Consider the following 16,296-nt stretch of genomic DNA (forward strand, 5'->3'; position numbering starts at 1 on the left):
ATTTTTTTGCATCTATATTTTGTACCGTTTTATTGTGTTGACGCGGCTCAAAACTGCCCTCGAGGGCAGAACAAACTGTTTTTCAAAGTTGTTCCCAATTTATTTTCCCTCGTAGAATAATATGAATTTTGTTTGACTACAACCATCCAATTTGCTTGGACATTCGATTTCGTTCCGATTTTTGATGGAAGAGCTCTCTCATAATCGATTCCCCCTGTTTCTTCTCTCTCTCTGTCTGTTGTTTATATTACTCTTCTTTTCACTTGCGCCAAATCACCAACCATCATCACCAACCACCACCAACCGACACACAAAAAATCTCTCCAAACGAAAAAAATATTTAAAATGAAACAATAAAACCCGCCAACCCACGGTATGGGGCTGCTCGCGACGATCCTCGACCACCAGCAGGACCTGGAGCCGGAGCAGTTAGCCTTGGATGACCAGGTGGTGGTGGACACGACGACATTGGCGGAGAATGGTAGCGCGATGGAAAATGGAACCGATGGCAAAGATAAGCCCATCGATAAGAAGGGCCTTCGGGCGCGTGCCAAAAGCTTGTACGAAGAGCTGAGCGAGCAGCCACCGCAGGATACCCGGTGGAACGAGTATCTTGTAAGTAAAGTTTTTTTTTGCTTCCTCTGAGAGAGATTTTCCCTGACGAAATCCATTTTTGCGAACAATAAAGAACAATCGAGAGAATCAAATCTTGAAATAGTAACTTAAACCATATGAAAGAGCTTAGTCCTACTTAGAACAACACCCCGTTATATCTCGTTAGTAGAGTGAAGGAGAACGATTGGAAATGCACACCACCGGGTAGGGTTTCGGTCCCAACTTATTTCTTTTGTCGGGAGGAAATCCAACTCTTATCGATACAATTCTCCTGTCCTCTCTTTCTGCTTATCTTCTATCCTGCGGCATTGCGTGCTTTTCCTGAATTGTTTTTCTAAATGGTTTGCGATTGTCGTGTTCGGGGGTAACATTAGACTGTAACATGGGTTCATAGACGTATTTGTTCCAGGGGCTTGAATGTTGTAGCTAACATGAGAGACGCTTTGAAAGTGAATGCACTGTAGGTTAAGATATGGTATCATACGGGAAAAATATGTTAGCGGAATGTGACACATGGCGCATGGGGAGCTTTGTTTATGAAATCTCAATGCAAAAAAAAAAACCTTCGTTAGCTGGCCTGAGATTCATCTGTCAAATCTAATCACTGATAGAAGAAATTAGGAGAAACAATTTTCTGGCAGTTGGCGGCATAATTTGTCGTTTGATAACTTTTCAATGGGACTGCTGTAGCTTAACAAGAAGGCCGTTAATTAAATCATAGCTCAGCTGGAGATAGTCCAACGAATAAAATTAGATTCTAGACGTGGTCGGGCTTTTTGACTGGCTTAACGAACAAATCATAAAAACAAAACGGAAAATCATTTTGTTTACAAAAGCAGATAAGTCGTTTTGAAAATTTGGTACCGTGATGTGCCCTAATTTCGCGCGGGTCCTAACCTTGCGCATCATAATTTTTTTTTAGATACCAGACAAAATTTGAAAAATCGGGCGGTTTACAAAATATTATTGTTGTTGAATGTTTTTCACGAAAGAATTTGAAAAACGAACTTGGTTTAGTACACCCAATAAAACTATTCCAAATTGGTCCTAGACCTAAGTAAACAAATGATTTTACAGTACAAAAGTGGCTACTGTTTTGCAAATATATATATATATATATATATATATATATATATATATATATATATATATATATATATCCATTATGCTCTGTTGGATATCGTCATTACTATTGAAAAGTGTACAATTTTGTGTATTTGTATTTATTTAGAATTTCGATTTGTGCGCGAAATTAGGCATATGAGAGTCATGATGGTGTACAATTTCGTTTATTGTTGTTTCGTAGTTTCATTTGCAACATTCTAACGAAACAAAATAAAGCAATATTCTCAATTAAGTTGAAAACCGGAATGGGGGACTACCGAAGTTGAATTTTTCTGACAATCCATACGTTAAACCTAACTTCGTTAGTGGCGCGCTAGTCTAATTAGGGCCTAGTTAGACTAGCGCACTACTAGCGAAGTTAGGTTTAACGTATGAATTGCGAAGAAAATCCAACTTCGATGGTCCCGCATTCCGGTTTTCAACTTGACTAGCGATACGATGCACAGAAATAGACAATTTTACACTGAATAGAACCCGAAGAGTTTGATTCATTCGCTGTATTTAATTTTCTGGCGGATAACCACCGACATCGACTAAAATGTTGACTTGATAAATCTTATAGGTTAGTGCTTGCAATAGCATTCAAATCCGATGTCAAAAGTGATGCTAATCTTGAGTCAAAGATGAAACTATAGCAGCATTTTCGATAATGTTTGTAATATTGAAGATGTCTGATTTATGTAAAACACATATTTGAAGATGTCCTATGTGAAATATATCGGAATCTAAGACTCTTATGCATGATGTATCGGAAGTTAAAACTTTTTTTTAAGGTTCAAATGTCATACATAAAATCGACTTCTTTTTCTTGCTGTTCGCTTCTTTTTTTTGCGGAGAGCCTACTCATTCGCTCAGATCTGATTTTGAACAAAATACACAAACTTTTCATAAGGTATCAAACTCTATATATTTCCACAAAATATTAACGTCCTTTTCAATTCCTGTACAGCGCATAGGTTATGGCGATATGCATAAACAACCTCAAAAATGCATCTGAGATTGATTTGATGTGCATCCTTCTCCTAATTACACAATTTTCTACATGCATTTTACATGAATGTAAAATTATGATGCAGTTGACTACCTTCTCAAATGTTCGTCAAGATTCAATGGATTGTTTACACGACCGACCATATGATCGGTTTTCTCTCTGTGTACATGAAAAGTAATGCCGTTTTAGCAGCACTACATTATCAACACTTGAATTATGAAAAAATAAATAACCTGCGTTGCTTATGAATGCTTGCGTTTTCACAGTTCTAGCTCACATCCAATATTTAGTGTCAATATATAGCATGAAAAGCAACATTTTCATAGATTATTGCTACATATTCGAGAAAACAAGCATAACATATAGAACAAATCAACACGCAACACTGAACGATGATTTTCGAGTATCTGTAAAGTATAAGTGAGCGTGAGAGTAAATCGACGGTTTCCCCTCCTGGAAAAATATTTTTTCAACTTTGCAATATTTTCTGCAAAATGCAGTTTTTTCAAATATGATTACGAAATTCATCCAGATGAAGCATCCCACGGATGTATTGATGTCACCACTATATGTTGATGTAGTTTTAACACGAGAATGCTTCCCCGATTCAGCTGGGGAATGCATTTTCTCCTCGGTGGGCGGATTTTCTCCTGGGGGTGGTACAAGCACGTGGCTGGTTTTCTTGTCAATGACTGGATGTCGGTAATTTGGGCCTTAATACGCCAGCTAAATATTAGTTCATACTAGAGGCCTTGATAAGAGAAACGCGGATAGAAAATGTAGCCTCGAACACTGCAGCCAAAGAACAACATATGAAAAGGAAGAAATGATTTATCCTGGTAAAATTTTACATATCGCTATTAAATGTGTTCACATCACATGACAATCGAATCCAACAAATAAAACAATTGCATTTAATAATCTATCATTGATTTGCAAAACGAATTAAAAATGCATTCAAAATTGGTTCATTATAAATGATGTTAAATCGAATTTAGCCTTTTTCAGTATTTGAGCCCATGTTTTGGCTGCTTGACAGGTCTCTTGCTCGATTGGCTGCTGTTTTTTGACGGTTCGATTGGCGGCACATGTCAATCCGCGTTTGTCTTATCAAGGCCTCTAGTTCATACTATGTCTTTTTTTTCTAAAGTATGGTTCATATTACAGAAAGAAACGATATATTAGGAATTATGACTTCTAAGCAAAGTTCCACGGTCGAAATATAGGGGTATACCATTCCGACCAAAGAAAGGGTACTGACGGGTGTCTGTTATCGTTATCTGCATTTCTTTTAACAATGGATGCATGCTTCTATTGGTCAATTGATTATATTTCATGAAAACAATAACGATATTCAATCGCAAACATGAGCGAAATTGGGATCACTTTTGCGCGAAATTAGGAACCATCCTATTTTTAAGCGCGAAATAAAGAACCTACAATGGTCTCAGATAAATACCGTAATTTATTTTTTATGTGACAGCAAGTAACATTTTTTTGAGAACCCAGAATCATTCTACTACGTATTGCAGTAACACATGCTTTCGAATGAGCACTACATGCTTGTCTATGAACGTTTCAACTTTGTCAGATCTTAAGTGCGCGAAATTAGGGTACTTGCTTGGGCAGAAAAACGGGATTTTCTTTTTGTTTGTTAGCACTTGGTGCGATTTGGCAGAACTTCGGCCATGTATGTAATTGTACGAAGCACTGCAAAACTGTACCAAGTGGCTTTCTTGTTTGTGATATTTTGTTAATTCATACCAATCTATGCGTACATTTATTGTAGGATATCCTCTTTTTTTGGGGTTGATGGATATCCGATACGATTTATGAGCAATTGCATCTGCTCCATGCAAACTTGGGCAAAATATAGTTAATGTTTCATTAACGCTTGGTGCACATATGTACAGTGTCGAACAAAATATAAGACCAGAGCCCATTTTTTATACAAAATGACCAATTTTGGAGGGCTGTATCTCGGCTTGTAGTTGGCCAATCGAGCTGACATTTTGGCTGCCCGGGGGAATTTAGCAGAATTTTCATCAACCGAGGGTCCATATTTTCGGACCACGGACTTCGAATTTACATACCTCTGAAAGGACAAAAAATAGGACCACCACTTTGGGTTAATCTTGCAGGGTCATAACGTGAGAATTGAGCCATGACCACCGGCCCAATGATAGTTATTTACCAACATCTTTTGACATACTGAATAACCTGTCATAAGACGAGTTTAAACAATCCCATTGAATTCCACCACTTAATTGTATCCTGACAGATACGTATTTCGACCTCAACAGTAAGGCCGTCTTCAGTGTCTTGTACTTGACTCGACTTGAAGAAAATGATCGCAGCTTACACTATTTATACTATGCGTAGGTATAATAATTTATCTAGGTACTTATCTTACTACGGTGCTTATTTCTACTCGCTTGATGCGCTTAATGCTTAGGTATAAACTTGAAGAGCCAGGAGCTACCATTTCCTTGATCTTTATTCAACAACCGCGTTTGTACCTGTCGGTAGATAGATAAGTACCTAGATAAATTATTATACCTACGCATAGTATAAATAGTGTAAGCTGCGATCATTTTCTTCAAGTCGAGTCAAGTACAAGACACTGAAGACGGCCTTACTGTTGAGGTCGAAATACGTATCTGTCAGGATACAATTAAGTGGTGGAATTCAATGGGATTGTTTAAACTCGTCTTATGACAGGTGAAAGCATTCCACTAAAAAGCTCAAAATAATTTTCTTATCATACTGAATAAGTTTATTGTCTTGTTTCTTAGTTTTAAAGATCCTGGAGGTGCTAGATAAGATGCAACAAAAAAGAACTACTGTCGTACTTTGTTGTAAGTAAAAGGCAAAAAGTACAAAAGATCACTTTCTTGAACAATTTTTCCTTAAATCATGCTACGTTCATTAAACCCTTTACAAAAATTATTCGACGCCCATTTGACCGTTGACGAAATATGGCCGGACCAAATAAAATTTCTTATTTTATTACTCCAATAAAAAAATCAAAATCCTTCTTCAAATAAGGCCAATACAAATATTTAAAAACAATTATATGCTCCCCCCCTCGATTTTTTTGCTCAAAAATATGTTTTGAGGGGGATCGAAAAAAATGGATAATTTTGAGGTTCGATCATGCATATGCACAACATGTGATAGATTTAGTTCGGAAAAGGTATTGGAGGGTAACCGCTCCCTTCGGTGGGGTTTGATCCCACAAAACCAGTACGCTAGACAGGTGCTTTCCCTACTAAGCAACGAAGGACCTCCGTCGTCCTCCGCAGCTTAGCGGGTACTGATGAAACCAAATTCCCAGCACCGGGCACGTAGGCGAACTCTCGCAATACATTTTCAGAACTAACGCACTCATATGTATTTTTGCATAATGCCAACCAAGTAAGATGAGTATTTAGCATTGTCCGGCTTATACACACTTGCTTCATCAGCAACGGCGCTCAATTAAGTAGGGTTGTGTGAGGTTGTGCCAGTTGGTCGTCAGATCCCAACCCGCCACATAAGCGAAGAAAGATCGCCACTCGAGTTCAGTACATCCAAAGTACATTATCCCACCATTGACCTTTTGGAGACGAGGAGCCTACATAATTTAAATCAAATATTTGTAACGGCCTTTATTATTTTTATTACCTACATGAATTTGAGGGTCCTCCTTAGCCGTGCGGTAAGATGCGCGGCTACAAACAATACCATATTGAAGGTTTCGATTCCCGGTGCCGGTCTAGACAATTTTTGGATCTAGACAATTTTGGAAATTGTCTCGACTTCCCTGGGCATAAAAGTATCATCGTGTTAGCCTCATGATATACGAATGCAGAAATGGTAACTTTGCTTAGAAACCTCGCACTTAATAATTGTGGAAGTGCCTAATGAACACTAGCTGTGAGGCGGCAATGTCCCAATGGGGGATGTAATGCCAATGAAGAAGAAGGCATGAATTTAAAGAAGAAAAAAAATCCCGACTTATTGAAATAGGTTCTTCGTTTAAGGTTTGCCATTTTTTTAACCAAGGCTGCTTATTCTTATTTATTTATTTTTTTGTCAAAAATTATAATCACTTGAACAATAATGAAACCTATCAAAAAGGGCTCAGAATCTTCAAATATTTGTGCAGAATGTTGTGCTTCAACGGTATCTGTCGCAGTTGTATTTCGCCAGCATCTTTAGCCCCTTCTTCTAGGCAGTCATATGAAAGTGAAAAGTTCAGTAAAACACATGATGCTTTGAATATTTATATTTAAACTGGTCAAATTTCATGTACCGAACAAACTGAGAGAGCTTGCAAAAAAAAAAAAATATTGCCGACATTTTTACATTTTTTTCTTCATCGGCAAACTGTTAATTTGCTGCTGCGTAAGAGTCTCGTGTTGCCGGTGCGGTCAGCATTTGCATGATATTTCTAGATTCGGCTCTTGTGCAGAATCGAATTGGATTTCCTGTGGCGCTCAGCTTGGAAACAGTACTGATAGTGCATGTACTGATTTATTAGTTCTTATATCCAGTGGCGTCGCGTAACCTCACTTTTTACCTGTGCACTGACCCAAAAAATGAAAATTTGATATTTTGACAGCCCAAATGGAAAATAAAATTATCATAGTCGTTTAAACTAATCAACATCTAGGGGAACTGTTCAGTTTTCCATCTCACTGTACATATATTCATCTCATCGCGATACAAAGAAATACGGCACCAATTTCGTCGCTTCTTTTTGCTAACATGCGTGCTCACTGCTGAAAAAAATCACAAAAATAATAAACAAATCAAATACCTTTTCATTGCTTTGTTTTTCGTGAGACCAATATCGGAGCTATGAGATGAAGTCCAGGAGCAGTAACCCTAGTTATTCTATGCAGTTCTGCAGACCAATTCCTTAAATTTAAGCCCAGTGCACAGGTAAATTGAGGTTAGGGAAACGCCACTGCTTATATCTAAAATGAGCAAGGAGTAATTAAATGAACATTTTGTACCTAAAAAACGGCCATGGATTTACTACGAAAGGCCGAATCACAAAAGGCCGAATGCACATGCTGCGGCTGCCGTGGTTTTATTTTTCTTTAACTGCAAGACAGTATGGATGGTAAAAAAAGTCAACCATTCCCGTCCCTGCTTCTAGGAGATTGCATGTGCTCTGGGATCAGTACAAAAGGCCGAACCACAGAAGGCCGAAAATGTTCTAACATACCACAAAAGGCCGAAAACCCAGAAGGCCAAACCACGAAATGCCGAAAGATACAAAAGGTCGAATCATTACAAAAGTTTTAATCTTTCAATTAAGAAAACTTGGAATATTCACAAATTTATGTTTACTTTTATTATGCTGCCCCATTAGGAAAAACTTGTCTACGTGTTTTGCAACTACTAGCAGTGATCTAATCAATCTTGTTCAGTTGAGGTATTTAACGTCAGTTCAACGTCGAAGCTCAAACTTTCAATTGAAAGAAGTTGTATGACGGTGTTTACAGAGTCAATTTGAATCCTTATATATTGCATAATAGATCAATCTTCATTGCAGTAATGAAAGGATGAACATACGTATAAATATTATCACTTTAAAGTAACGGAGTAATCCAAGATCTCTCTTTTTTCTTCCTTTGCTGATGTAGTAATCATTATCAGTAGTATTGAGAAAAGTTAAATTCTCAAATCTAATGCAAGAGCCCGAGTTAACTTCCACCGGATTCATGGCTCACAGAATCTAAATGCCGATTTGCATCAATGTAGGTGTTGTGCGCTTCATGATGCATGGTTGTGCTAATAATGCGCACCTCATGATCTAATTGCGACATAAGAAGCTAAACAAAATACACTTTTCCAATTATTATGCTTTTGACCAAAAGCTGTATAACTTACGGTAACGCGGTTTTCTTAAATGTATTTCATTTTCTTCATATTTAAGAGAAACTGACTTTACAAAACTTCACTGAGAAATCACAAAATAATCCGAATATTCTAAATTATATTAAGTAGGTATTTGAATAAAAAAAAAGTCTGAATGAAATCGGCAGACCAACTGCCGATTTTATTCGGCCTTTTATGATTTGGTCTTTTGTGGTTTCGACCTTTTGTGCATTCGGCCTCTTGTGATTCGGCCATTCGTGATTCGGCATTTTGTGATTCGGCCTTTCGTAGTAAATCCGCTGCTCTGATACGTCCCCGGCTCCCACTGACACTTTCGCATTACAATGTCGATCTACCACACCGTTTTGCCGGTTGCTTCTACCACCCGGATTATGGGGGGGAACGATGGAACTCTTGTTCTCGGTCTTTCTCCTCAGATTCAATTCAGCAGCACTTTATGGACGCGTAGCCTTTCTACATAACGGAAAGGACTTTGTAAGTGCCGGATGGGTTATATCCGCAAACACGAAGTGCCTTTACGACTACCAACTTCTTGTTATACTCTCAGGCACAATTTGCACTCATATTAAGTAAATCACCGGATGGTTTCATTTCATTCCCTTAAATCAATTGTCATATTAATGGGCAATGGAAAGCATGCGTGGTGCAGCCTGTTCGTTTATGGTGCATGTTTAATTACATTATGTTCTTGTTGGAGGAGAATTCCGGGCATTCCGCTATGAGATCCTGCGTCTGCTCTGCCCGACGGTGTATAGCGCTAGTGAGTGCATGTTTATTGTGTTTCTGGAGCATGAAGATGGATATGCGTACATATCGCCTCTAGTCCACCGAGAAATTTTACATTACATATACATAGGTATGTACATAAAGGTGTCGTGCTGCTGCTGATTAGTCATTGACACTTGAATTAAATCCTTCAAGGGACATATACATAGGTATGTACATAAAGGTGTCGTGCTGCTGCTGATTAATCATTGACACTTGAATTAAATCCTTCAAAGGACATGGACGAGACACATGTTATACAGTTGTTAGGCCCTATCTAAATATTGTGTGATAATAAGTGCTTGGATGAATAAAACAATGAAGATGACAACAGTTGCTTCCAGGGATAATTTTCAAAAAATCGAAGTTGATCAACACTCACACGCGATGCTATCAATTGTTTATCAATTGATAAAAATACGCCTGCGAGTAAGAATCGTTCGAAAATTACTTTTTGATTTCTTGTTCTTCGTACCACGGAACCGTAACGCCAAATAGAAGAAGCTGGACACACTGATCCATTTACTTTTTCTTTCGGATATTTCTCGATGTAACATCCTGACCTACCATTCGTCAAACTCCTTCAAAGTAATCTGTACAAAATAAAACAATTCAATAAAACAATTCTTCACATTAAATTGAGTATCTTGGTTTATTTTTTTATTCAATGAAAATTAGTAATGAATAATTGAATAAGTTGATTAAATTGTACAATAATCAGTAAAATTTTTCTTCATAACTTTTAAACGCAACAGTTTTTTTTATTCCTTTCTTTATTTTGTAGGCACTTTGTATTACTTAACCGCTACTGTGGTATTCTGCAGCCAGAATCTATTTTTAGATTTTTCCATTATTCAATTGTTGTTGTCGTTGCTGGTCCATCTCACAGTGAGTCCATTGTGTCCATTTGTCCGTGTCGTGAATCCAATGATCGTTGCATTGTTCGGTTGCAATTTTTCCGGGTACGTTGGAGGAATACCTCCGAAAAGAACAGTTTGTCAGTAGTCGTAACGGTAAGGGCGCTCCCCAGTACGCCACCGCATAGGCTGCGCATCCGGCGACTGACGAGGGCTAGGTGAAGGGGCTGGGAATAAACGCAACAGTTGATCGTTATCGAATTCAATAGCGATCAACAACATTCGTTTTGGACGAATTTTTCGTGCTCTGGGCAGCCCATGAGCCCATGCCAGATGAAGTATTCTTCTCCATCGGACTCTTATCAACTGCCTCCAGTCCTTGACGTTTAGCACTCTCAGTTCCTTTTCAACTGTAAAAAGCCTACCACGAAGCCTACGGCCTCTTCTCGGCTCTCTACTGAATGCTATCTTCGCTTAACGCTCTTCCGTTTTAAGAACTATGTGTCCAGCCCACCGTAGTCTGTCGTGGTGTAGTATAAGCTCAACAATATCCATCCCTTTATACACTTGGCACGACTCGTATTTCATGCCTCGTCGACAGATGCGATTCTTCTGTTTTACGCAGTTGTCCGCAGCCTCTTACGCTCAAATACACCAAAAGCTCTCTGGTCAATTTTTATTTGATGTGAAAGTTTGATGGCCGTATGAAGCCACTGTAAGAACCTGAGTAGCATATAGAGCTAGTTTAATCTTCTTTCGCAGACTCTGGAACTTTAGCTGTTAACGAAGTTCGTATTATCAGCTGCAATATGCCTTTTTACCTCACGGGTAACATAATTATCGTACGCCACTACAATTCCAAGGTACACATAATTTCTACATCTTAAAATTTTGTCACCATCCAGTGCCACTTCACTATCACTATTATTAATTAATTCGCATAGATACCATGGCCTTTGTTTATCTTAAAAGGCAAGAAAACTCCTTCCACGCCACTACTGTCAATTCCGATATCGCCCGCAAAGCCCTTTGCACAGCTTTTCTGATCGGTCCCCGAGCGAAATATCGAAAAGTGAATTTTAGAGTGTATGTGATCCTGTTTTAATCCATCTAAAGTTACGAAGGACGTTAAGATTTCATCCCCAACCCTTTCACTTGATTTTCATCCATCCTGCGTTACACAAATCAGCCGTGTTATTTTCGCTGGAAAATAATATTCGAACATAATTTGTTTCGTTTCACTGCGCACGCTACTGTGGAATCAATAATCTGTTTTTTTATTCAGAACTGATGTGTATAACCATTTAAAGTTTAGTAAGGCCGGAACGGGCTACAAAGCAAGACCATGCCGGATTGGAAATTATCTCTACTTCCCTGGGCATAAAAGTATCATCGTGTTTAGCCTCATGATATACGAATGCAGAAATGTTAACTTGGCTTAGAATCCTCGCAGTTAATAACTGTGGAAGTGCTTAATGAACTCTAAGCAGCGAGGTGGCAATGTCACAGTGGGGGATGTATTGCAAATTCAGAAGAAGAAGAAGGCCGGAACAAATATGAGTTCCTTTTTTTGTCCGGTTAGTTTTTCTCGGTAGCGAAGGGGGTGGGAAATGAAAAAAAATAATAAAATGATAAAATCGCAAAACTCATCAGTTTTTTAAAAGTATTTTCTGGGAAAGCTTTTTTTTGTCTTTATTAGCAAGACTTTCAGCCCTGGGCTGGCTCGTCTCGTAAACTCTGGGAAAGCTCAATATTTTATTAATTTCCAATTAAAATCTGAATTTCCCCTTCAATTAAAAAAAAAGCCCAAAAAATCAAGGGGGGTTGAAACAGATGAAGAAAATAAAATTAGTTCCGCCTAAATGGTTTGCATTGCATATGTTAAGGCTGCAAGCCGAATATGACAGCACTTGTCTTGCCACAATCGAGTTAATGCGGTTTGTTTTCTGTAACTCAGAGGTAAGATGTTCTATGGTCGGGGCTTGGCTTGGTTAACGGGTTCCTAAATGGGAAAGTAACGAGCTGTAATTGAACCCATAACCTTCTACATGTAAGGCAGCCCCGTTACGTGAAAAGTTATAAAATCAAATGGATGTTTAAAACTATGGTAACACTAAATTGAAAGTCAGTTCTGTTATACCATGGAGGAAATAAAGGAGTTGAAAATGATATATGTACTCAAGAATTGAAAATTTCTCTTTTTGGCCAACGCTCGTAAGTACTGTTTGTTATGGTCGAAACAAAAATGTCTATGTTACGTAATTAAAATCCGTCACTGCCTGTAGTTTTCTGAATCTTTTGAGTGTGTAAGAAAGCTGTAAATATTCTATAATTTTTATAGTGGTGGTGGTTTCAAAAAGTTAGGTTTTCGTCGGGTCTATTTTCACCGCACTAAAATTTCTAGCGTACATTTACTAACAGCTAGGCTTTGTGTTTTCTACAAAAAAATTAAATATTTTCTCAAAGTGCAAGCTAATCTTTTCCATTCCACCCCCTGCTCAGGACGACCTGTTCACGGATCCCGTAGCACCGCCACCGGATCTTGAGCAAGAGAAAGAACCTCTTCCCGGTACGTCCCGCTCGGTACTGGATTCGTTCGATCCACATCATCCGCACGATGTGGACAATGATGGATTCGGCGATGAGGGCGGCTTCGGGGCGGAACCCGCAGCAGGGCTATTCGAGGGTGACATTTTCGCGGACGCCCCGCTTGCACCGGAACCAGAACTTCCGGCTGCCCCCGTTGAGGCACAGCATGCCGGCACAGAAGAGGACAGTGATGATGATGACCATTTCGACGTGGGCGGTGCTCCTTCGCCGGCGCCCAGTTCGGACAACTCTCGGCCCCCATCGCCGATAATGACGCAGCAGCTGCTGGAGGATCTACAGCAACCGGGAACCAGCCAGGATGGAGTACCGAAGGTGCCTCTTGTTCCGGAGATTGATCCTGTTGAGGCACCGAGTGCCATGGTACCAGAACCGATGCAAGATCAACCCGAACTACGGCAGGAAGCGGACGATGAACAAATGCATCGTGAAGTTGGTGCGGAGGAAGTTGAAGGGGAACAAACCACTCTGTTACACAATGAAGAGGAAAGTTTCGCACTGGCACCGGTAGATGCATCAGCTCTGAAAGGTGTCACCAAGAGCAAACGCAAACGAAAACTCATCGTCGACGAGGTGAAAAATATCAGCGGCGAGGAAATGAAGAGTCAATTAGCAAATACGACCGATATCGTAACTACATTGGACTTAGCTCCACCTACAAAGCGATTGATGTATTGGAAGGAAACCGGTGGAGTAGAGAAACTGTTTGCTTTACCTTCTCGAGACATCCCCGCCCGGTGCATGTTCAAAAACTATCAACGACATCTTACATCACGATCGATTGGAGTGGAAGAATTCGATGCATTAGGCCCACTGGAGGTCTTAGGCGTTGAACAACAACAACCGGAACGACCCGAATCTCCTGTGACTCAACGCCGTGGAAGAAAGCGAAAGGGTAACCAAGATCTGCTGCCGCCGGATACCCCAATGCCTATGACACCCGCCACACCTGCAACTCCAGGGCATCTGGACCAAACATCGCTCGATCAGATGCGAGATATTGTAGAAATGCCACCTCCAACGCCAGTGTCCATGGAGCTCCGGGATCAGGAGATGTGCCAGAGTTTCCACCCTGATATGCCCCCGCCGGCTACTCCGGGTCTAAGTCATATCGGTAGCCCACAAACACCTCTCAACTTGGGTATGCAAACCCCTCAAATGATGCCACCTACTCCAGGTATGCCAGGCATACCAATGACGCCTGGAAATTTAGTGCATGGTGGCCTAACGCCGGCTGGTCTCGTACATGGTGGACTCACTCCTGCTGGTTTAGTCCATGGTGGATTAACTCCTGCCGGATTAGCTCATGGCGGCCTTACTCCTGCTGGATTGGCACACGGTGGCCTCACGCCTGCGGGACTTGCTCACGGTGGACTCACTCCTGTTGGACTGGCTCATGGCGGACTAACCCCCGCTGGACTCGCACACGGTGGCCTCACCCCTGCTGGATTGGCGCACGGTGGTCTTACGCCGGGAGATCTCAATCATGGCGGTATGACTCCAGCTGGATTGCAGCATGGTGATTCCGGCCAGGTAATGCCTGAATTACCGGGAGCAATGACCCCACACGGTTTGGATCACGGTGGTATGACGCCACATCATGCCAGTCTGGAGAACATCGATCAGATCCCTCATTTACCAGCTGATCAGGTTTCTTCTATACTGAATGAACCAGGAATGGAAAACTTTTCCAATATGGGCTACGAAGGTCATGCTGCTTCGCCGGCTCGTGAAGTACTTCACGAGGAGGCGCCCAATGAATGGAATCAGGACTATGAGTTCCCTCAGTCCGTTGGTGGGGTAAGTTTCCTAATCGTTGTGCTCAGGTTAATTCAAGACGCATAACATTCTATATTTTATCTACAGCAACAAATAAGCGAAGAGCAACAAGTGGACGAAACGATTGAACAGTTTGAGGAGCGTGTGTTGAACAAACGTGCCGCTCAGTTATTTATTTCCGTACGATCACGGCTCCTGAAGACCGAAAGCATGGTGCTATCGGAAATGACGCACCGCAACGACAAGAAACAGGTAAGACGCTCCGCTTATCAGCTTTTCTTGGTTCACCAATAGTTATTCAAACTCAGATCGTTTAGATTGGAGATCGGAAATCAAAGAAATGGGTCTACCCGCAACCGAGGGCACACTAATATATTTGTATTTTCCTTTATTTCAGGCTGCACAAAAGTTCTACTCCTTGTTGGTGTTGAAAAAGTTCAAAGCACTCGAGATCACCCAACCGGAACCGTACGCAGATATTACCATCACCCGAGGGCCACTGTTCGAGAATCCGAAGCTGTAATATGGCTGCTACGTGCTGTTTTTAATTTAGATGTTTAAGTTGAAGAATTACTAAGATAAGTCGTAACACAAAACAGATTCCTTTCATTAGTCGGTTAGGCGAAAACTGGAGATGCTTCTGCATTTTTACTTTTTATTGAAACTATTAACGGATACTTTTTTCGATAAATAAGCGTAAAAATGCCAATCATATGACATGTAAATATCTTTTATTAGCATCAAAACAAAACACAGTTCTTCTGAGAACATTGATAGATTGGTTGATTTCGTTGATTGAAATCTAACAATCTATTGAAAGCAGCAGTTTTGTTCGTTAGTTGGTTGATTGTTATGTTATTGGGTTGTAACTAGTAGCTATATAACTTATGTTTGCTTGATTCGCTGTATGCATAAGAACAAAGAATGAATTACGTTTCGAATAAAAAGATGAAATGTCTTGTATATAATAGTATGGTAAGATTTGATTATTGGGATGATGTATTACTAAACATCCACAGAGGTCAAAAATAGAATAAAAACCTCGCGAACGCAAGACTTGGTTCTCATGTTTGCTCGCACTATTACTTATTAGCGAAAATGAAATCCGAAAAGCTCGTTCGTCGCTAAAAGCACCAAAATTCATTTCACTAATAACAAAAAGCTGTACTTTGATCTGTTTCCGTATGTTGTTTTTGTTTGTCATAAACCAAAGGACACCATCGCATTGAAAGTGTCTGCGAATGACCTGATCTTGTTAAACGTCATTATCAAGTTTGTCGGAGACGGTATAACAAAAATATAACATCAGCTCGTAAGGATAGTTGAAGTAGATATAAATAAGCTTATCACAAAAGAACAAAAATGTAAATATCAAGATGAAATAAAGTAAATCTCTAAAAACATAACTTCTAATGTTGTTGAATGAAAATCTGTCCGGTGTTTGGTTTGGATGATTTCGCTGGAAAACCGTTCCACTTTTTATCCTACATTTTTATCGCTTCATAGGCGAAACACTACTCATCCGTATTATGTGAATTTGCCGACATAAGGAGAAAGTTACAACTGAAATATGCCATGGTAGAAAGGTCTTTCTTTGTAGAACATAATACTAGTGTTGCAGATATTCCGGCAGGTGGCATCGTATAAATGTCACCAGGTGTT

The 16,296-nt window shown here is 39.9% G+C and overlaps 1 protein-coding gene across 4 annotated transcripts in view; it reads left to right on the forward strand.

Annotated features, from left to right (window-relative positions):
• LOC134204967 (double-strand-break repair protein rad21 homolog) overlaps positions 1-16,040 on the forward strand; it is a 30,009-nt gene extending 13,969 nt beyond the window's left edge. For 2 of the 4 annotated variants that reach the window (XM_062679797.1, XM_062679798.1), the window contains exons 4-7: positions 409-615; positions 12,751-14,655; positions 14,722-14,886; positions 15,032-16,040. In XM_062679797.1, coding sequence (XP_062535781.1) covers positions 409-615; positions 12,751-14,655; positions 14,722-14,886; positions 15,032-15,157 — 2,403 coding nt within the window. In that variant the 3' untranslated portion in view covers positions 15,158-16,040. The remainder of the gene's footprint in view (positions 1-408; positions 616-12,750; positions 14,656-14,721; positions 14,887-15,031) is intronic. The other 2 variants (XM_062679799.1, XM_062679800.1) reach the window with 2 other exon arrangements.
• The last annotated feature ends 256 nt before the right edge of the window (positions 16,041-16,296 follow it).

The sequence above is a fragment of the Armigeres subalbatus genome, chromosome 1 (genome assembly GCF_024139115.2).
Source record: "Armigeres subalbatus isolate Guangzhou_Male chromosome 1, GZ_Asu_2, whole genome shotgun sequence".
Lineage (NCBI taxonomy): Eukaryota > Metazoa > Arthropoda > Insecta > Diptera > Culicidae > Armigeres > Armigeres subalbatus.